Raw genomic sequence first — 23,022 nt, forward strand, 5'->3', positions numbered from 1 at the left:
GCTAAGATGGCCAGTTGAAGCTGGTCGTGGTAGCTTGTGCCTGTAATCCCAGCACTTCGGGAGGCTGAGGCAGGCTGATTGCTTGAGCCTAGGAGTTCGAGACCAGCCTGGGTAACATAGTGCAACCCCCATCTCTACAAAAAATACAAAAATTAGCCAGGCATGATGGTGCACGCCTATAGTCCCAGCTACTTGGGAGGCTGAGGTGGGAGGATCACTTGAGCCTGGGAGGTGGAGGTTGCAGTGAGGTGTGATCACTCCACTGCACTCCAGCCTGGGTGACAGAGTGAGACCCTGTCTCAAAAAAAAAAAAAAAAAAAAAAAAAAAAGACCAGTTGAAACTTCCATAAAAAATTATTACCCTTGAATACCTGATAAAATGAGCAAAAAGTAAAACTATCAAAAAATAAAAAAAAACAAACCAACCAAAAACACACACACACACAAAACCCCTGAGAGTAAACAAATTTAATATAATACACTTTAAAAGTGGGTGACCAGTGAAAAACACATGCACCGAGTCAAAGAATGGTGCTCCCCCAGCTACATGGAGTGAACTTGAGAGGGTGTAATCAAATCTTAATAGAGAGAAAGGCATGTGCCTTTAGTCATTTAGTCCCAGCTACTTTGGAGGCTGAAGCCAGAGGATCACTTGAGCCCAGGAGTTCGAATCAATCCTGGGCAACATAGCAAGACCTCCATCTCAAAAAAAAAAAAAAAAAAGGAGAGAGAGGAGGAGCCTAGGGGTTTTTTTTTGTTTTTTTGTTTTTTGTTTTTTTGTTTTTTTTTGAGACGGAATTTTGCTCTTGTTGCCCAGGCTGGAGTGCAGTGGCGCAATCTCGGTTCACTGCAACCTCTGCCTTCCACGTTCAAGCGATTCTCCTGCCTCAGCCTCCCAAGTAGCTGGGATCATAGGCATGCACCGCCACACCAGGCTAATTTTGTAATTTTAGTAGAGATGGGGTTTCTCTATGTTGGTCAGGCTGGTCTCGAACTCCCGACCTCAGGTGATCCACCTGCCTTGGCCTCCGAAAGTGCTGGGATTACAGGTGTGAGCCACCATACCTGGCCTGAGCCGAGTTGTTTTAACAAAGATTTTTCACTGCCTTAGATTAGCACTAACCACCTGTCCATTTCCCTGAGGCAATTCTCTTAGGCCAAAGAAAAGTGAATAAAAGATAAAACACCCAACCCTTTCACTTTAACTTCCAGGGGCAAAAATAAACTGGTCGCTCATAGTGGGAGGTCAAGTCACCCACAGTACATTAGAGCAAAAAGAATGAGTTCACACGCTTGCTGCCCAAGCACGAGCAACATGAAAAGAAATTTCATGGCAACTGCAAGCACATTACATCAAAGAAAAAAGAGGAACAAAGCATGCAAAAGAGGAAAACATAACTGAATGAACAGAGGAGATTCCTCACAGCCGTACCATGTTCTACTACAATTTGATAAGACCAGGAATTCAATTAAAAAAAAGTTGAGCGCTGAAATGATAAAATGTGAGAATAAGATAAAAGGGAGATTGCAGATTTTAGGAAATGAATAAAGCCGCTTGTTACAAAACCAGTAGATTGGAAATAGCAAGGAACTGATTAGCTAACCCAGAAAATCCTATCACTGACAAGAGGAGAGGCTAGAGGTCATCAGTGTATGCAGAAGAACAAGCCAAGGACATTAACACAATTAGAGAAGCTAACAGATATGAAAGACTAACATGATGATCTTGTATAGAGCACCAACAAATGAAACAATATAAATGTAAAGGTAAAATACAAATAATTTCCCTGAAATGCAGAAGGAACTGAATCTGGGAATCAAAAACGACACACTGTATTCCACAAAACTTGTCACACAGTGGTTAATGTCAATATACATCTTGGCTAAGCTACTCAATTGTAGGAAAAATTAATTCCTTAGGAATATCCCCTATGTGGTAATCCTGCTAAGAATATTTAACTTGAATCTGGCAATAAGGAGACAATCAGATAAATCCAAATTAAGAGACATATTGGAAAAAGAAAACTGGCCTGGACTATTAGAAATATCAATGCCATGACACGAGAATCGCTTGAACCCAGGAGGTGGAGGTTGCAGCAAACCAAGATTGTGCCACTGCACTCCAGCCTGGGTGACAGAGCAAGAGTCTGTCTCAAAAAAAAAAAGTTCAAAATTTAAAAATTATGGTGGCTTACGCCTGTAACCCTAGCATTTTGGGAGGCCAAGACGGGTGGATTGCCTGAGCTCAGGAGTTCGAGACCAGCCTGGGCAACACGGTGAAACCCCATCTCTACTAAAATACAAAAAAATTAGCTGGGTATGGCGGCGTGCATCTGTAATCCCAGCTACTTGGGAGGCTGAGGCAGGAGAATCACTTGAACCAGGGAGGCAGAGGTTGCGTTGAGCCGAGATCACACCATTGCTCTCCAGCTTGGATGACAGAGTGACTCCGTCTCAAAAAAAAAAAAAAAAAAAAAAAAAAAAAGACAAATAAATAAATTAAATTAAATAAATTAAAAATAAAAAGAAAATCAATGCCATGAAAGAAAAAGGTTGGGAGTGGTTTAAAACTAAAGGAGACTAAGAGACATGAACCATGTGTGATCTTGGAGTAGATTCTGGATTGGGTCTTGCAAAGCAGTGAGCTAACAGAACTCAAAATTGAAAGTTAGTGAGAAAACTCATAATATTTTTCATAATCTTTTTTTCTTACCACCGTAGAAAGGGGTCCTTTGGGAAGAAGCCTCTCTTCTGGATGAAGAAAAATTTATATGAAGCTCAAGAATTCCTTTACAGCTACTTCTATTTCTTTTTATTTGCTTAAATTTAAGTAAAATTAAATTTAATAGTTTTAATTAAAAACAGCTTGCTCCTATTTAAAAATAACGATTTTAATTAAATTTTCTATATGTATACAGCTATAGCAAAATATGTAGAATAATGTTTTCTCTAATATTAACAATATTAATTTTTAGGTGGTGGAATTTTAGATGACATTTTAACTTTTGTCTTTGTACTTTTCTGCATTGTTTCAATTATTTATATTTAACATATGTCATCTTCACAAAAATAATAGTTGTTAAGCTTTTGTTTTTTTTGGATGGAGTCTCGCTCTGTCGCCCAGGCTGGAGTGCAGTGGCGAGATCTCGGCTCAGTATAAGCTCCGCCTCCCGGGTTTACGCCATTCTCCTGCCTCAGCCTCCCTAGTAGCTGGGACTACAGGCACACACCACCACGTCTGGCTAATTTTTGTTGTATTTTTTAGTAGAGACAGGGTTTCACTATGTTAGCCAGGATGGTCTCGATCTCCTGACCTCGTGATCCCTCTGCCTCGGCCTTCCAAAGTGTTGGGATTACAGTCATGAGCCACTGCGCCCGGCCGCTAGTTGTTAAGCTTTTAAAAAACTGAACATTGGCCGGGCGCGGTGGCTCAAGCCTGTAATCCCAGCACTTTGGGAGGCTGAGACGGGCGGATCACAAGGTCAGGAGATCGAGACCATCCTGGCTAACACGGTGAAACCCCGTCTCTACTAAAAAATACAAAAAACAAGCCGGGCAAGGTGGCGGATGCCTGTAGTCCCAGCTACTCGGGAGGCTGAGGCAGGAGAATGGCGTAAACCCGGGAGGCGGAGCTTGCAGTGAGCTGAGATCCGGCCACTGCACTCCAGCCCGGGAGACAGAGCGAGACTCCTTCTCAAAAAAAAACAAAAACAAAAACAAAAACAAAAACAAAAACTGAACATGGCCGGGCAGGGTGGCTCACGCCTGTAATCCCAGCACTTTGGGAGGTCGAGGCAGGCGGATCACCTAAGATTGGGAGTTTGAGACCAGCCTGACCAACATTGAGAAACCCCATCTCTACTAAAAATACAAAAATTAGCCGGGCATGGTGGCACATTCCTGTAATCCCAGTTACTTGGGAGGTTGAGGCAGGAGAATCACTCGAACCTGGGAGGTGGAGGTTATGGTGAGCTGAGATTGTGCCATTGCATTCCAGCCTGGGCAACAAGAGCGAAACTTCGTCTCAAAAAAAAAAAAAAAAAAAAAAAAAAAAGGACACAAAATGCCAGTATTTATTTTTGGATAGTAAGAAGACAGATGATTATTAATTTCTTCCTTGTGCTTTAATTTGTTTTTAAAATTAAATAAATTGTCAGTCGGGCCTGGTGGCTTGCCCCTGTAATCCCAGCACTTTGGGAGGCCAAGGCAGGTGGATCATCTGAGGTCAGGAGTTTGAGACCAGCCTGGCCAACCTGATGAAACCCCGTCTCTACTAAAAATACAAAAATTAACTAGGTGTAGTTGTGCGGGCCTGTAATTCCAGCTACTCAGGAGGCTGAGGCAGGAGAATCACTTGAACCCGGGGGGCAGAGAATGCAGTGAGCTGAGATTGCGCCACTGCACTCCAGCCTGGGTGACAGAGCAAGACTCTGTCTCCAAAAAAAAAAAAAAAAAAAAAATTAAATAAAGTGTCAAGACTAGTCACAAAAGCACTAAAAAAAACAAAACAGGTGAGTCGGATATTAGGGTGGACATGGCCTTTCTAAGTATGTAGCAGTCAGAACTTTAAGGAGTTTTATATTTAATTACATGAAAGATATATGTTTTTGTATGTAAACCAGAAAAACTCACCATAAGCAAAACTGAAGCATAAATGTAAAATTTTGGGAGAAATATATGCTATCAAAATGGAAAACCCTAGACAATTTTCTCTTCCTTCCAGTCCTTCTCCTTTCTGCTTTTTCATTGGCTGATGTGCTTCCTCCATTCCATCCTTTCTTTCTATCGATCCATTCAACAAACATTATTGACCATCTACTATATACCAGGCACTGTACTAGGTTCTGGAGCCAAGTTGGACAAAATGTACAGTCCCTACTCTCAAGGCATACTCTCTGCATTTCCTCCCCACATCTCTGGATATGGAATCTTATATCCATGAAGAGAACAGGAAGCACTTCATGGCACTTCCATTTAGAGAAGGATCAGGATACCCTGAGGGACGTGAGAAAGAACTCAGCCGGGCTTTTGTGACTTGGTGTCATGGCTGGGCCTGGAGACTGAACTCTGATCTACTGTCTTCCATGCAGACCCAGAACCAGCTTGTCTATTTCATTCGCCAAGCACCGGTCCCCATCACCCGGGAGAACTTTGAGGCAACCGTGCAGTTTGGGACGGTGCGGGGCCCCTATATCCCGGCCCTGCTTCGGCTGGTCAGTGGAGTCTTTGCACCTCAGATCTTTGCAAACACAACCTGGCCTGAGAGCATTAGAAATCATTTTGCTTCTCATCTGCACAAGTTCTTGGCCTGCCTGACAGGTAAGTGGAAGGTGACTAGTTTCTCCTTAGTGTCCCCCAACTGTACAATTAGTGAGGTGGTGGGACATTCGTCTGAGCACCTGTGTGGAGGAAGTATTCAGCATGCTTATTGAATGGATAGAATAGAGTACAAGATCCGCCTTCTTCTTCTTCTTCTTCTTTTTTTTTTTTGAGATGGAGTCTCGCCCTATTGCCCACCCTGGAGTGCAATGGCGTGATCTCGGCTCACTGCAACCTCTGCCTCCTGGGTTCAAACGATTCTCCTGCCTCAGCCTCTCAGGTAGCTGGGATTATAGGCGCCTGCCACCATGCCTGGCTAATTTTTTGTATCTTTAGTAGAGATGGGGTTTCACCATGTTGGCCAGGCTGGTCTCGAACTCCTGACCTCATGATCCACCTGCTTGGCCTCCCAAAGTGCTGGGATTACAGGCTTGAGCCACCGCGCCCGGCGTTTTTTTGTATTTTTGTAGTAGAGACGGAGTTTCACTGTGTTAGCCAGGATTGTCTCGATCTCCTGACCTCGTTATCTGCCTGTCTCTGCCTCCCAAAGGGCTGGGATTACAGGCTTGAGCCACCGTGCTCAGCCTAGACTTGGAAATTTCTAAGAGCACATGTAGGGGAAGGGGAAATACAGGTACTGTGAGGGCACTGGGGGGACTCGCATGTCTCGTGGTAGAGAGTGTTGAAGGCGCGATACAGATCTTTGACCTTATTTTCTGGCAATTTCTCGTTATACCTCCATGAGGTTTCCCTCTTGCCTTTGGTCATTTCTCAATATCAAAAAAGCGTAAGTCATCATTTGTCCCGCCTGCTCTCCTGAAATGCATATACTTCCTGGTCCCCACTGATCATCAACCATGATTCCTACGGGGCCAGCAAGAACTCATCCCCTCTGTCCACTTCCACAAACTTTCCTTTCCTTAGACACTCGGTACAAACTGGAGGGGCACACGGTCCTCTACATCCCTGCAGAGGCCATGAACATGAAGCCTGAAGTGGTGGTAAAGGACAAAGAGCTGGTGCAGCGGCTAGAGAGTGAGTGGCTGGCACTGTCAGCGTCACCTGGCGATCACAGGGGAGAGGGAAAGGGGAGGCCTGGAGGCTGACAATGGAGTTGGGTTAGGAGGTCTCTGTCAGGGTTGGGGAGAGGGAAGGATGCCGTTGGAAAGCAGTGTGAAGAAATTCAGGAGATTTTGTACTCCCGCCTGCAGCCTCCATGATCCACTGGACCCGGCAGATAAAGGAGGTGCTTAGTGCCCAGGAGACCGTGGAGACAGGAGAAAATTTAGGTCCTCTGGAGGAGATTGAGTTCTGGCGCAACCGATGCATGGACCTGTCTGGCATCAGTAAACAGCTGGTGAAGAAGGGAGTGAAGCACGTTGAATCCATCCTGCACCTTGCCAAATCGTCCTACTTGGCGCCCTTTATGAAGCTGGCACAGCAGATCCAGGTTTGTGAGCGAATCAAAGGATTCAGGCTCAGCAAGAAGCGGGCAATGGTTGGGATGATACAGGGAGCTAAGGAGAGGGAGCCAAGGCAGTCTTCGACAGCATAGACTGACCCACCCAGGGTTCAGCCTTGTACTTGCAGGAGAGTATAAAATAGTACAATAGAGGTTCCCTAAGGAGGGAGACATCGAGTTAACCAATAAATATATGTAGAGTACCTTCTGCGAGCACAACCCCTGCCACCCAGCTGGGAAAATAAGATTACACAAAACAGGATTACTAGACAGCATGGGAGCCAAAGATGAGCTCATGTGGTTTAGTCCAGGAATTACAAGATAAATACTTTTTTTTCCTTCGTTTGAATCCACCTTCCAAGGAAAATCCAAGGAAAAGGGATAAACACTTTTTTCCTTTTTCTTTTCTTCTTTATTCTTTTTTTTTTTTTTTTTGAGACGGAGTCTAGCTTTGTCACCCAGGCTGGAGTGCGGTGGCGCCATCTCGGCTCACTGCAAGCTCCGCCTCCCGGGTTCACACCATTCTCCTGCCTCAGCTTCCCAGTAGCTGGGACTACAGGCACCCGCCACCATGCCCGGCTAATTTTTTGTATTTTTAGTAGAGACGTGGTTTCACCGTGTTAGCCAGGATGGTCTCGATCTCCTGACCTCGTGATCCGCCCACCTTGGCCTCCCAAAGTGCTGGGATTACAGGCGTGAGCCACTGCGCCCGGCTTTTCTTTTTTTTTTTTTTTTTTTTTTTTTTTTTTTTTTTTTTGAGACGGAGTCTCGCTCTGTCGCCCAGGCTGGAGTGCAGTGGCCGGATCTCAGCTCACTGCAAGCTCCGCCTCCCGGGTTTACGCCATTCTCTCGCCTCAGCCTCCCGAGTAGCTGGGACTACAGGCGCCCGCCATCTCGCCCGGCTAATTTTTTGTATTTTTTTAGTAGAGACGGGGTTTCACCATGTTAGCCAGGATGGTCTCGATCTCCTGACCTCGTGATCCGCCCGTCTCGGCCTCCCAAAGTGCTGGGATTACAGGCTTGAGCCACCGCGCCCGGCCTTCTTTTTTATTCTTAATTTTGAGATGGAGTCTGGCTCTGTTGCCCAGGCTGGAGTGCAGTGGCGTGATCTCAGGTCACTACAACCTCTGCCTCCCAGGTTCAAGCCATTCTCCTGCCTCAGCCTCCCAAATAGCTGAGATTACGGGCGCCCGCCACTACACCTGGCTAATTTGGGTATTTTTAGTAGACACGGGGTTTCACCATGTTAGTCAGGCTGGTCTCAAACGCCTGACCTTGTGATCCACTCACCTCGGCCTCCCAAAGTGCTGGGATTACAGGTGTGAGCCACTGCACCTGGCTCTTTTTCTTTCCTTTTCTTTTTTTTTTTTTTCTTTTGAGACAGTGTGCTGGAGGCTGGAGTGCAGTGGTGCAATCTCCGCTCACTGCAACCTCTGCCTCCTGGGCTCAAGGGATCCTCCCACATCAGCCTCCTAAGTAGCTGGGACTACAGGTGCACACCAGCATGCCCAGCTAACTGTTGTAGTTTTTGTAGAGACAGGATTTTGCTATGTTGCCCAGGCTGGTCTCGAACTCCTGAGCTCAAGCGATCCACCCACTTCAGCCTCTCAAAGTTTTGGGATTATAGGCGTGAGCTACCTCACCCAGCCCAATTGTTAATTTTTTTTTTTTTTTTTTTGAGACAGAGTGTTGCTCTGTCGACCAGGCTGGAGTAGTGCAATGGTGTGATCTCAGCTCACTGCAGCCTCTGCCTCCCATGTTGAAGCGAGTCTCCTGCCTCAGCCTCCTGAGTAGCTGGGATTACAGGCACGTGGCACCACACCCAGCTAATTTTTTGTATTTTTAGTAGAGACGGGGTTTCATGGTGTTAGCCAGGATGGTCTTGATCTTCTGACCTTGTGATCTGCCCGCCTCGGCCTCCCAAAGTGCTGGGATTACAGGCGTGAGCCACCTCACCTGGCCTAATTTTTAATTTTTTTGGAGAGGTAGGATCTCACTATGTTGTCCAGGCTGGTCTCAAACTCCTGGTGATCCTTGGCCTCCCAAAGTATTGAGATTATAGGTGTCAGCCACCACACCTGGCCAATAAACATTAAAAAAAAATTGATATGATGTGACAAGCTGATTATGCTGGTGCTAGGTCACACAGGAGGTTGAGAGTGGCCTGTAGAGTACAGATAGAAGACCTGTTTTCCTAGGTGAAATTTTCGGTTAGGTATTAAGGGAATTGAGCCAGAACTAACTAGAGAAGCCGAAAGTCCTGGCTGAGAACAGGGCAGTGAGGGGAACTGGGTGACAACTATGAGGACGAATGAGAGTGATGTGCGGCCAGTTGATCAACAGCAACAGAGTGTCCGCTTAGTGCAGAGTCCTGAATTCAACTGGAGAGAACAGCAATAGACACAAAATCTAGAAAAATCTAGACTCGAGGGAATTCTCAGTCTGGTGGGGGAGCTGGGGCACACACATGAGGAAAGACAGAAAAGTTGACATGTGCTAACTCTGCTCTGAGGGCTCACAGAGACCTGAAATGATCGCTGCTGTGTAGGGCTGATGGGAGGGCTTCCTCGTAGAGGCAAGTCAGGATGGGGTTGAAGGTGGTTAAAAAGCACCTGTAGGCCGGGCGTGGTGGCTCATGCCTATAATCCCAGCTCTTTGGGAGGCCGAGGCGGGTGGATCACCTGAAGTCAGGAGTTTGAGACCAGCCTGGCTAACATGGTGAAACCCCATCTCTACTAAAAATACAAAAATTAGCTGGGCGTGGTGGTGAATGCCTGTAATCCCAGCTACTCGGGAGGCTGAGGCAGGAGAATTGCTTGAATCCAGGAGGCGGAGGTTGCAGTGAGCCGAGATCTCACCATTGCCCTCCAGCCTGGGTGACAAGAGCAAAACTCTGTCTCAAAAAAAAAAAAAAAGCACTTGTGTTGAATCAGTGCTTTCCGGTGCATAAATCTACTTCTCGTCTCTTTTTACTGCCAGGATGGCTCGCGTCAAGCACAGTCAAACCTGACCTTTTTGTCAATCCTGAAGGAACCTTACCAGGAGTTGGCTTTCATGAAGCCCAAGGACATCTCTAGCAAGCTCCCTAAGCTGATCAGTCTCATCCGCATCATCTGGGTTAACTCTCCCCACTACAACACTCGGGAGAGACTGACCTCACTATTCCGAAAGGTGTGCATATGCCGAGGGCGGGGTGGAGGGGTTTACGAGGGTGGCCAGGTTTTCTGAAGCAGGGGGAATGCATTTGGCAGATGATTTGTGGTTGAAAAGGTAGTGAAGGTTGACCTTTCTGCTCAGAGACCGAAGGCTTCTACCGGCATCGTCTGCTGTAGGGTTGCTCCGCATTGCAGCCTGGGCTGGACTTTCTGTTTCTAGGTGGAGGTGGCTTAGGCAGGAAGAGGGGCTTCAGAAGAGGAGTTGGTGGAACATGGGGAAGCAGCAGGAAGAACAGACCCCCAAGCTGAGCTGTGCGGAAGGAAAAGATCTTCTCATTCCTCAAGATGGAGACTGCAGTGGGAGAGGGGGGCTTTAGGAAGGAGCACGGGCTCTTGAGGAGCAGGGCCTGGTGCATTCACTGGGGGTGACAGAGCCAGAGTGGGAGAAGGGACACTGAGCTGAGACCTTGCTGGGCAGGGCGGCTGCAGAGCTGGGCTGAGGCAGAGTAAGGGGCCACCTAGGACAGAGAGTGGGCATGGAACCCAGAGGTGTTGGTGTGGCCAGGGGTGGAGAACCAGGGGTGGGATAAGTTTCAGGAGTCAAATCAAGCAGTAGGGGGCTGAGACACGAGGCACGGGCAGGGGATGCAGAGAAGTAGTTGGGTGTCAAGGAGGCGGGGACAGAGGCTGTGGGGACTCCTTCCGCAGATGAGCAATGAGATCATCCGCTTATGCTGCCACGCCATCTCCCTGGACCGGATCTTTGAGGGATATGTCTCTTCCAGCAAGGAGGACCTGCAAGGCTGCATTCTCTGTTGTCATGCTTGGAAAGATCACTACCTACAGGCTGTGCAGATGCACACTGAGTACGATACGCCTCCCGTAACACCCCATATCTCAACTCCCTTGTCATCCTTGTAAGAGGGTAGAGTCTGACTTCTTTCGTGTGCACTTTATTTAGCCTCTTGGTTGTATTTTCCTAGACCCAGGAGTTTCTACATCTGGCCAAGTTTTCTCTCTGGATACAGATACTGTAGCTCATTGCCCTGGCTTCTCCTTATTTTAATAATCTTTCCTCCCTGATCCCAGGAACCCTATCTGGTCTTTTCCTCCTATCTTGACCCCATTGTCTAAAATTCCATTATGTATAAATCTGCTCCTAGAACTTAGATGCTCTGTCTCCTGTCTGGTTCTTCTCACCTTGAGTCTCTTCCTTTGGGATTCAGCAGAGTTGTTTCTTGGGGTTTGGTTTTCTAGGGCTTTCCCTGAATGTCGGGCTCCTGGTCTAGCTTTACATAGCTAGGCTGTGCTCTTGCCTTCCGATTCAGTCAGCCTTTCTCCTGACACAGGTTCTCCAGTCGGGGCTGGGTCCTAGACCAGACCAGCATCTTTGCTCAGGTTGATGCCTTCGTGCAGCGCTGCAAGGACCTTATTGAGGTGGGAAGAGTGAAGAACCAAAAGCTAACAGCAGACCCTCCAGAATCCCTCCCCACCTCCCACCCCAGGAACCAGGGGAAACGGGGCAGAGGCTAAATACTGAACTTATGGCCGGGTGCGGTGGCTCATACCTGTAATCCCAGCACTTTGGGAGGCTGAGGCGGGCGGATTACCTGCAGTCAGGAGTTCGAGACCAGCCTGGCCAACATGGTGAAACCCCGTCTCTACTAAAAATACAAAAATTAGCCAGGCGTGGTGGCACATACCTGTAATCCTAACTGCTTGGGAGGCTGAGGCACAAGAATTTCTTGAACCCGGGAGGCGGAGGTTGCAGTGAGCCAAGATCGCGCCGCTGCACTCCAGCCTGGGCAACAGAGAGAGACTCCGTCTCAAAAAAAAAAAAAAAAATTTACACTTACCACATTGGCTTTTCCTGCACAATTGTGTGTCCTACCACCACACTGCTTTTTCTGGCATTTGCCTCTTATTGCTGCCCTACTATCTCATATTTCATTCTGCGGCCAAAGTTCATTCCAACAGCCCCCTGCAGCTGGTTGGCCCTCCCTGGTTTTTAGATATTTTCTTTTTTCTTTTCTCTTTTTTTTCACTTGCCATCACTTGCAGTGATGTTTTTAGACATTTGAAGCTAAACCAAATATCTTAGGACTTTTGAGTTTGGAAGGAAAGCAGGAACCCTCACGCTGGCTTCTTTTTAGGTATGTGACTGTCAGTATCACTTTGCCCGCTGGGAAGATGGCAAGCAGGGTCCCCTTCCTTGCTTCTTTGGTGCCCAGGGGCCACAGATAACACGGAATTTGCTGGAGATTGAGGACATCTTTCATAAAAATCTGCACATGCTGCGAGCTGTTCACGGGGGCATCCTGGATGTCAAGAACACCTCTTGGCATGAAGACTACAATAAGTGAGGGAACCACAGGTTGATGCCTGGCGTGGGCAGGGAAGGCAGATCAGAATAGGAGGAGTGGCAAGAGTGTGCAAAAGAAATGGTGGAAGGACAGATCGGGATCAGGGTGGTGGGGAAGTGGGGACAGCAGAGAGTGCAGGGGAGGGGGGTGGCAACTCGGGTCGAGGGTTCCAGAGTGAGGCTTTCCAGACTTAGATCTTGGTTCTGCCACACACCAGATATATTACATTGGGCAAATTACTCCATCAGCTGTCTCCACTTCCTCCTCTATGCAATACAGTTGGCGATAGAGCCTATCTCACAGCACTGTTTTGAGGATTAAATGGATTCGTGTAGGGTAAAGTACTTAGAGGGCCCGGCACACAGGAAACCCTCCCTCCTCAGCAACGCATGGGATTCTTCCTCAGGGGTTGGACCCGGGGTCAGGCGAGGGCACTCAGCTGCCACCTGCCTCTCCACCGGTGCAGGTTCCGTGCCGGAATCAAGGACCTGGAGGTGATGACCCAGAACCTGATCACCTCGGCCTTCGAGTTGGTGCGGGACGTACAGCACGGCGTGCTCCTGCTGGACACCTTCCACAGGCTTGCTGCCCGCGAGGTGCGGCTCCCTCGGCTTTCCGTCCCGCGTGCTTGCTTGGATTTCCTTCCGAGCTTTCCGGAGGCCCTCCTGCCTCCACGTGTGTCCTTCTCCATGTCCAGAATTCGGGCGCCTCTTGTCTTTCTTCTGTTCTCTGGCTTCGGGGTCCCCGGGAGCGTGACTCCCGCAGCGGGGTGCAGCTTTCCTCGGGGATGAGTGACCGCAGGGAACCCGCCTTCCCGGGCACGTCGCCAGCCTCTTCCTCTTCTTCCCTAGGCTATCAAGCGGACTTATGACAAGAAGGCGGTGGATCTCTATATGCTGTTCAATAGCGAGCTGGCCCTGGTGAACCGTGAACGGAACAAGAAGTGGCCAGACCTGGAGCCCTACATGGCTCAGTATTCCGGACAGGCGCGCTGGGTGCACATTCTCCGGCGTCGCGTCGACAGAGTGATGACCGTAAGTGCCTGGTCTTCTCCAAATTCTGTCATCAGTGAGACTGCCGGGTTTGCAGGTTGTGCCGCGCCGGAAGGGATGGGGGACGGCTCCTGAGAGGTTCCCCGAAGAGTCTTCATGACCAGCACCTATGTCGGTGAGGGGAGTGGCAGGTTCAGTTCAGTGAGTCGTGGGTTAAGATCTGCACAGGCAGCGTGTGAGGCTGGTGGAACATGGGCCACTTTAGGAATTTCCCTTCCTCCCTTTCTCCCTTCCCTCCCTTCCTCCCTCCCTCCTTCCCATCCCTCCCTCCCTCCTTCCCTTCCCTCCCTCCCTCCCTCCTTCCCTTCCCTCCCTCCCTCCCTCCTTCCCTTCCCTCCCTCCCTCCCTTCCCTTCCCTCCCTCCCTCCCTCCTTCCCTTCCCTCCCTCCCTCCTTCCCTCCCTCCCTCCCTCCCTCCTTCCCTTCCCTCCCTCCCTCCCTCCCTCCTTCCCTTCCCTCCCTCCCTCCTTCCCTTCCCTCCCTCCCTCCCTCCTTCCCTTCCCTCCCTCCCTCCCTCCTTCCCTTCCCTCCCCTCCTCCCTCCCTCCCTCCCCCTCCCTTCCCCCTTCCCCCCTTCCCTCCCTCCCTCCCTCCCTCCCTTTTTTGAGAGGGAGTTTCACTCTTGTTGCTGAGGCTGGAGTGCAGTGGCGCCATCTCGGCTTACCGCAACTTCTGCCTCCCAGGTTCAAGCAATTCTCCTGTCTCAACCTCCCCAGGAGCTGGGATTACAGGCATGCGCCACCACGCCCGGCTAATTTTGTGTTTTTAGTAGAGAAGGGGTGTCTCCGTGTTGGTCAGGCTGGTCTCGAACTCCCGACCTCAGGTGATACACCCACCTCGGCCTCTCAAAGTGCTGGGATTACAGGCGTGAGCCACTAGGCCCAGCCTCATTTTAGGAATTTCATATCAGGCTGCAGATGAGGAATAGGGCCAGTATCTAGGGTGTTGGGTCAGTAGAAGATACAGCCTCATGATCCAGAGACCTGGACAGGTGACACCCTTACACAGCCTGGTCTCTCTGGAAAGACAGCACAAAGAAACAACAGAAAACATTGTTTTAAAACTTTTTGGGGCCAGGCGTGGTGGCTCACGCCTGTAATCTCAACACTTTGGGAGGCCGAGGTGGGTGGGTCATTTGAGGTCAGGAGTTCAGGACCAGTTTGGCCAACATGGTGAGACCCTGTCTCTACTAAAAAAAAAAAAAAAAAATACAAGAAGTTTGCCAGGTGTGGTGGCAGGTGCCTGTAATCCCAGCTACTCGGGAGGCTAAGGCAGGACAATTGCTTGAACCCTAGAGGCAGAAGTTGCAGTGAGCCGAGATCGCACCACTGCACTCCAGCCTGGGTGATGGAGCAAGACTCTGTCACAAACAAATGAACAAACAAACGAACACACACACACACACACACACACACAGTCTTTGGGAATACAAGTTGAAAGCTGTTGAGGGAGTGACCTGCCATCGTGCAGCTGGTTCTGGTAGAGAGTTAAGCAGCCTGCAGATAGCTGGAGGCAGGTTTGGGCCTGACGGGCTACATCTGGGCTAGGAAGGGCTGACACTGGTTTTCAACCTTGTGTCTCATATCCTGCTCCTTCTGTGACTGACCTTTTTTTCCCAGCTTTTTTTCCTAAACGAATTCTCTGTGCTTCTCTTTCCTCATTTTGACACCTTTTCTCATCGTGCCTTGGTCTCTTCCTGTCACCTTCCTTTTTGGCTTTACCTTCCTTCTAAGTTATCAAAACTCAATCCGTCTCCATAGCAAGCCTTATGCATATTGTCAGGAGATGTGTGCATGCACGCGTGTGTAGGTCTCAGGGAGATGGAGGCCCTTGGAGGAAGGTGGCAGGCCAGCTCCACCTGCCTGTTCTTCCCCTCAGTGCCTTGCTGGTGCTCATTTCCTGCCCCATATTGGGACTGGAGAGGAGAGTGTGCACACCTATCAGCAGATGGTCCAGGCCATTGATGAGCTGGTTCGAAAAACCTTCCAAGAGTGGGCATCAACACTGGACAAGGATTGCATTCGGCGATTGGATACCCCGTTGCTGCGAATCAGCCAGGAGAAGGCGGGCATGCTGGATGTCAACTTTGATAAGTACAGGAGCCACCCGGCCCCTTCTCCCCACACTCCCCTTCTGCAGCTCTCCCAAGAATTTAACTCCCGTCTTTTGACTCCTCTGTTCATTATTCTGTCTCTTTCTTATATTACAATATGTTTGCTATTGACATTTTACTTTTTTTTCTTTTTCTTTTTTTTGTCTCTCCCCACCTCCCACCCTGCTATCAACATTTTAATTTTATGACTTATCTGAAAACAAAGCAACACAATGATCGGCCAGGCACAGTGGCTCATACCTGTAATCCCAGCACTTTGGGAGGCTGAGGCAGGCGCATCGCTTGAGCCCAGGAGTTCGAGACCAGCCTGGGCAACATGGCAAAACCCAGTCTCTGCAAAAAATGCAAAGATTAGCCAGGCATGGTGGCACAAGCCTATAGTCTCAGCTACTCGGAAGGGTGAGGTGGGAGGATTGCCTGAGCCCGGGAGGCAGAGGCTGCAGTGAGCTGAGATCACACCACTGCACTCCAGCCTGAGCGACAGAGTGACCCTGTCTCATAAACAAAAAACAAAAGCCACGCCACTATCCAACTAAACCAGTGATGTCGCTGTTCTGCCACTAGATGGCCATGATGGCTCAGCTAAGTCACCCACACCCTGCACCTTTCATGAGCATTGGTGGGGCTGTCAGACCATGCCCTCTCCTGCAGCTTTATAGTTATGAAACTGTCATACTACAATTATTTAAAATGTAATTAATCAATTAACTAATTTATTAAAAATATATAGTGAGCGCCTTCCATGTGTCAGGAACTGAAATAGGAACAGGCGGGGAATGTATACAACACCAAGTCCCTGCCTTCAGGGAGGTTAGGCCACTGCTCTCTAAGTCAACAGCTCTACCCTTGGAGTGGGGCTTCCTGTCCACATAAGATGCTTTGAGACTCTGGCTACTCGTGTTGGCTTCCACTCATAAAATGTCCATGCTTGAGCCCGGCCAGCATGGCGAAACCCTGTCTCTACTAAAAATACAAGAATTAGCTAGGCATGGTGGCGGGCACCTGTAATCCCAGCTACTTAGGAGGCTGAGGCAGGAAAATCGCTTGAACCCGGGAGGCAGAGATTGCAGTGAGCCGAGATCGCGCCACTGCACTCCAGCCTGGGGGACAGAGCGAGACCCCGTCCCCCCCAAAAAAAATAAAAGTCCATACTTGTGAGGCCAAATGTAGGAGGGGCTTTGCCAGAGCAGTCCTGTGTGGAGACGGAGTCCCAGGTACAGATGAGACTGAGTGTCTGTCCTGAGCGAGTGTCTGTCCTGGGCAGCAAAAGGTGGCCTAACCAGGGGAAGAGGGCACATTCTGGCTGAGAAAGGAAGCAAAAGAACCAGGATGGAGAAGCAGAGCGTAGTGTCAGGTGAGAGGGGTGAGGCAGAGGCATCAGTGAGGAAGACAGGGATGCTGGGAGCCGCACGGATGAGGAGGGCGTTGAGGAGCAGAGTGTGAACGTGGCCAGGTTTGAGAAAAGGCTCCGAGCAGTGAGGTTGTTGGAGATTGGCTTTGCTTAGCTTCCTGGTTTTGTGAGTTATGGCCAAGCACGATCATGTAAACATTGCCTCATAAATCAATGATAAGATTCAGAAGAGTTAGAAGCTAGGCCAGAGTTAGCCTAGTTATGCCATTTGCAAGCGCATAATGGGGTTGAACCTGCAAGACACATTCTCCCATCAAGATGGGTACCCGCAAAGGCATTGTATCAGGAAAGCTGCGCAGACGCCCTTGGAGTTGATGGATATGAGCGCACACGGTTCACCAGCTGTCCTTTTTCTGTGAAATAAGGGATTGTATTCAAATAACAGGATTTCATTAAACACTAATGATCAATCTTTACATTTCTTTTTTTTTTTTCTTGAGACAAAGTCTCACTCTGTCGCCCAGGCTGGAGTGCAGTGGAGCAATCTCAGCTCACTGCAACTTCTGCCTCCTGAGTTCAAGCAATTCTCCTGCCTCAGCCACCTGAGGAGCTGGGATTACAGGCACCCTCCACCATGCCAGAATAATTTTTGTGTTTTCATTAGACATGGTGTTTTGCCATGTTGGCCAAGCTGGTCTTAAAATCCTGACCTCAGGTGATCTGGCTGCCTTGGCCTCCCAAAGTGCTGGGATTACAGGCATGAGCCACTGTGTCTGGCCAAATATTTACATTTGAAATCCGAGAGAAAAAAAAGGTTGAGACAAGAGGTAAAGAAATGCTGTGTGTGGGCAGGAGGAAGAAGAGGATCAGGAAGACTAATGGGTACTAGGCTTAATACCTGGGTGACGAAATCATCCGCACAACAAACTCTCAGGACACAAGTTTACCTATGTAACAAACCTGCACATGTACCCCTGAACTTGAAATAAAAGTTAAATTAAAAAAAAAAAAGAAAAAAGAAAGAAATGCCATATGTGGCTGGCGCGGTGGCTCATGCCTAAAATCCCAATACTTTGGAAGGCCAAGGCAGGAGGATCGCTTGAGCCCAGGAGTCCGAGATCAGTGGGGGCATAAACAAAAGTTAGCCAGGCGTAGTGGTGCATGCCTGTAGTCCCAGCTACTCAGGAGACTGAGGTGGAAGGATTGCTTGAGCCCAGGATATGAGGCTGTGATGAGCTGTGATCATGCCACTGCATTCCAGCCTAGGCAACGGAGCCAGACCCTGTCTCAAAAAAAAAAAGAAAGAAAAGAAAAAAGAAATGCCATATGTGAGCACTGGTTGGTGGCTACCTCCTTCTACTCGCCAGGGGTCAGCCAGTGAGAGTAGATACAGCAAGAACTTCAGTGCTAAATAGTCTCAAGTTCAAACTCCAGTGCATTTTGCCACGTGACCTCAGGCGGGCCATTGAATTTCTCTGAGCCTGAGTTTCCTCATCTACTTAAAAAACCCTTTCCTGGCGTTGTCCTGCAGCCGATGACTCATGCAAAGGTCCTCACAAAGAATAAACAATCAAGAAGCATTCTTGCCCTTTCAAAACAATTGCCTCATAAAACCTGATGAAGATAGTATTTTCAAAACAAATTTAGCAGAGTGATGTAACGGTTTTCATTTTTAAAACATTTTAACCTTTACAAAGAGCTAATATAGGGATACAGTGTAAAATTCAAAAGTTATTCTACAGAAGGATAGAGAATGAGAAGCCTGCTCCTCTGCTGTGCCCTGGGAGATCCAGTTTCACTCTGAAGAAAGTCAGTGTTCCAGGTTCTTGTATAATAATTCCAGGAACAGACATATATGTCTACTTAAGTATCCTTTTGTGCATAAATAGTAGCATAGTATACATATTGTTCTATATATTCAAAGTGTTTTCAAAATGATTAATTTTTCCATTATAAAATTATTGGTCATTTTAGAACATTTGCAAAATGCAGAAAAGTAGAATGAAGGAAAACATACTCCTAAGAATAACCACTTTTAATGATTTCGTGTATTTATATCACTGCCTCCCCACCCCCCATTTCACTTGGTTGTTTTCCTTTAATCTTTTAAATCTTTACTGAGGATTTTAAAATGACAAAAACAGTATATGCTCACCATTAAGAAAAGCAAAAGATGAATGTGGAAGTATGTAAAGGAATGGCTCGTGTGCTGCCTCACGTCTGTAATCCTAGTACCTTGGGAGGCCGAGGTGGGCTGATCACCTGAGGTCAGGAGTTTGAGACCAGCCTGGCCAACATGGTGAAACTCTGTCTCTACTAAAAATACAAAAATTAGGTGGGCATGGTGGCAGGTGCCTGTAGTCCCAGTTGCTTGGGAGGCTGAGACAGGAGAATCGCTTGAACCCGGGAGGCGGAGGTTGCAGTGAGCTGAGAATGCGCCTCTGCACTCCAGCCTGGGCAACAAGGGTGAAACTTTGTCTCAAAACAAAACAAGACAAAAAGATGTATGTAAGGGAAAAACTGAAAATTCAGCACATATTCCCAATCCCTAGAGGTAACCATGATTATCATGTAATCAAAAATATATCCTGCATACAGAAAACAGAATCACATTATGAACAGCGTTTTTGCAACTTGCCTTTTTTTTTTTTTTTTTTTTTTTTTTTTTTTTTTTTTTTAATGTGGAGACAGGGTCTTCTGTGTTGCCTAGACTGGTCTGGAACTTCTGGCCTCAAGTGATCCTCCCACCTTGGCCTCCCAAAGTGCTGGGAGCTACTGCAGCCGGTCACAACTTGCTTTTTTTTTTTTTTTAAGGTTAACAATTTATGTGGTTATCTTTCATTCTGTATGTATAGAATTACTTAATTCTTTTTCCTGGCTTACCGTATTTCATAGTACGGCTGTACTGTAATTTAATGAACCAGTCTACTATTGATGGCCTCGTAAATTGTACAATTTCTGTAAGGTTCTTGACTGTTTGGTGCTCATGGATTTCAACTGCGCATCCCGCACTTGGTTCCCTTCCCTCTGCATCGCTTTGTTTACTGAAATTTGAGCACGGTGTCCATCTAGTTAGGATAAACGAGGAGACAACTTCTCTGTCTGCTATTATCTCTTGTCTGGAATACCTTTTGCATAATCTTGATAGTAGAGCTTATCAAGGCAACTCTGGGCCAAATATTTATGGCCTGGGTTTATCTGAAACCCAAATAATGGCTAAACACAGGTCTTTGAGATAGAAGAGGTACCTGTTCCTATCCTTTGGGGATTGTTTTCTAGGGAGATGTGATAGGATACTTTACATTTTTGTGGTTTTAAGATAAAACTGCCTCAATCCAGTAAATAATGGAAGGGAAAGAACATGATCACAGTGAAGGATTTTGAAAGTCTGGGCTCATCACCAGTAAAGAAATCCAAGTCAGCTGCAGCTTCCAAAACTTATTAACACTTCAAGGAGGTGAAGATAACTTGATCAGATTTGCTCTTTGTGTTCAAGCTCCAGTTAAGATCTTGAAATAAGCAGACCGTTCAAATGGTCTGATGTTCCTCGGAATTACCTGGCTCTCTTAGTCCTGGAGCCTTCCAGTCCCTAATAGCACTTATTTAATCCCACAAGGGGTTTTGCTACCCCACCTATATCCCAAATATTTGAACTCTGAAGTCCAAATCGGCTTTTATCACGTTTTACGGCCAGAACAGCTTCACAGATTGCACTTAACACAAACATATTCCAGATGTCATCCATACCCTGGCTGAAGAAGCTGTGTTATCACCCTGTGTAGAGCAGAGTAGAATTTCCTGAGAGCAGGAGATGAGATACTGAGGTCTGTTTTTTGTTCCCAGAGCTTCTCTCTTTTTTCCCCCCGGTCATAGAGTGTCTTCTCCCCCCGGGTCAGCCCGCTGTGGGCTCTTAAGCACTCAATTCTGCTGGCTTTCCTTTCTGCCTCTACTGTCTGACCACTTGTTTGGAGATAAATTATTAAGTATTTTTAAAAAGTCATCCCCCAGACAGATTTTTATTTATTTTTATTTTTGAGACAAGGTCTTACTCTGTTATCCAGCCTGGAGTGCATTGTTACAATCTTGGCTCACCGTGGCCCCCCGCCTCCCGGGCTCAAGCGACCCTCCCACCTCAACTTCCTGAGTACTGGGAACACAGGCACCTGCCACCATGCCTGGCTAATTTTTTCTATTTTTGGTAGAGATGGGTTTTTGCCATGTTGCCCAGGCTGGTCTCAAACTCCTGAGTTCAAGCCATCCACCCGCCTCAGCCTCCCAAAGTGTTGGGCTTACAGGCCTAAGCTACCTTGCCCAACCCTGCCAAACAATTTATTTATTTTTTTTTTAAAGAAAAACTGATATTTGTCAATAAAATAAAATTTGCATTCTGGAAATTTCTTGACAAACTTCTGTTAAAGACTGAACATCATTCAAAGGGTCTCCCAGGATTTTCAGCTCAGCATCAGGAAGGTATTGTCTGAATTCATCCTGTTGACTGACATACTAAACTTGGATAATTTGCCTTAAAGTTACCTTGAAAATCTTGCCAAGGCCAGGTGCAGTGGCTCACACCTGTAATCCCAGCACTTTGGGAGATCAAGGCGGGCGGATCACCTGAGGTCAGAAGTTTGAGACCAGCCTGACCAACGTGGAGAAACCCTGTCTCTACTAAAAATACAAAATTAGCCGGGCGTGGTGGCGAGCGTCTGTAATCCCAGCTACTCAGGAGGCTGAGACAAGAGAATTGCTTGAACCCGGGAGGCAGAGGTTGCGGTGGGAGCCGAAATCGTGCCACTGCACTCCAGCCTGGGCAACAAGAGCGAAACTCCATCTCAAAAAAAAAAAAAAAAAAAAAAAAAAAGAAAAAAGAAAGAAAGAAAAAAGAAAATCTTGCCAAGATGAGAGAACGAAGAGTTTGTTTTGGTGCAGTGTTGGCCAGCATACACACCCAAGTAGGCTTGCCCAGATGTTTATCAACAGTGACAAATCCAAGACATCCAGTTGGAAGGACATGATAATATGTTTATGCTACTAGAAATGTTTCCGTATCTATTGACACACTTCCATTCTCCACATATCATTATAACACAACTTTTTGTTACATTGATGCTTAGGGCTTATCTTATTACGACTCTGTTAGGATTGTTTACTGCTGAGTTGAGTAATTTTACGTTGTCATAGTTCTTCCTTGTACGATGTTTTGCTCTATTTGGAATTTAAAATTACCTCATTATTAGGCTGGGCGTGGTGGCTTATGCCTGTAATCCCAGCACTTTGGGAGGCTGAGGATGGGCGGATCACGAGGTCAGGAGTTTGAGACCAGCCTGGCCAACATGGTGAAACCCTGTCTCTACTAAAAATACAAAAAGTAGCTGGACGTGGTGGTAGGCGGCTGTAATCCCAGCTATTTGGGAGGCTGAGGCAGGAGAATCTCGCTTGAACCTGGGAGGCAGAGGTTGCAGTGAGCCGAGATCACGCCATTGCACTACAGCCTGGGCAACAGAGCAAGACTCCGCCTCAAAAAAAAAAAATTACCTCATTACTATCATTATTACTATTACTATTATTTGAGATGGAATTTCACTCTTGTTGCCCAGGCTAGAGTGCAATGGCGTGATCTCGGCTCACCACAACCTCTGCTTCCCAGGTTCAAGCGATTCTCCTGCCTCAGCCTCCTGAGTAATTGGGATTACAGGTGCCCACCACCATGCCTGGATAATTTTTTGTATTTTTCATATAGACAGGGTTTCACCATGTTGGCCAGGCTGGTCTCGAACTCCTGACCTCAGGTGATCCACCCACCTCAGCCTCTCAAAGCGCTGGCATTACAGATGTGAGCCACTGTGCCCGGCCACCTCATTATTTTTGTTAGCGCAGTATTTGCTATCACTAAGTCTTCCAAACCAACCAATAAAACCCCTTTGAGTGATATTTTTCCTCACAATCTGACATGCCGGGTAGTGGTTTCAATGTTTTTCTTAGACCTGTTTTTCCCCTATCCTCCTGCTTCCATCCAACTGGTGTTGTTTTCAAGGCCTGTTACAAAGCAGTTACCCTGAGACTTCCCTCAGCCTCTTTCCTTGTTTGATTTCGTATTTCCTTTGTCTTCCTCTTTCTTGGTTTATGCCTTTGTTTTGTTGGTGTGTATCCATTAGTAGTTTCCTAAGAAATGGTGCATGGGAGTTAAATGTTTTGACTTTTTGCCTGAT

At 47.4% G+C, this 23,022-nt stretch overlaps 1 protein-coding gene across 1 annotated transcript in view; it reads left to right on the forward strand.

Annotated features, from left to right (window-relative positions):
- The window catches only part of DNAH2 (dynein axonemal heavy chain 2), a 122,095-nt gene that overhangs the window by 11,195 nt on the left and 87,878 nt on the right, over window positions 1–23,022 (forward strand). The window contains 8 exon segments of the mRNA XM_030923652.1: window positions 5,091–5,319; window positions 6,244–6,354; window positions 6,531–6,769; window positions 9,761–9,952; window positions 12,090–12,295; window positions 12,766–12,895; window positions 13,151–13,333; window positions 15,228–15,442. Coding sequence (XP_030779512.1) covers window positions 5,091–5,319; window positions 6,244–6,354; window positions 6,531–6,769; window positions 9,761–9,952; window positions 12,090–12,295; window positions 12,766–12,895; window positions 13,151–13,333; window positions 15,228–15,442 — 1,505 coding nt within the window.

The sequence above is a fragment of the Rhinopithecus roxellana genome, chromosome 19 (genome assembly GCF_007565055.1).
Source record: "Rhinopithecus roxellana isolate Shanxi Qingling chromosome 19, ASM756505v1, whole genome shotgun sequence".
In the NCBI taxonomy this organism is placed as follows: Eukaryota; Metazoa; Chordata; class Mammalia; order Primates; family Cercopithecidae; genus Rhinopithecus; species Rhinopithecus roxellana.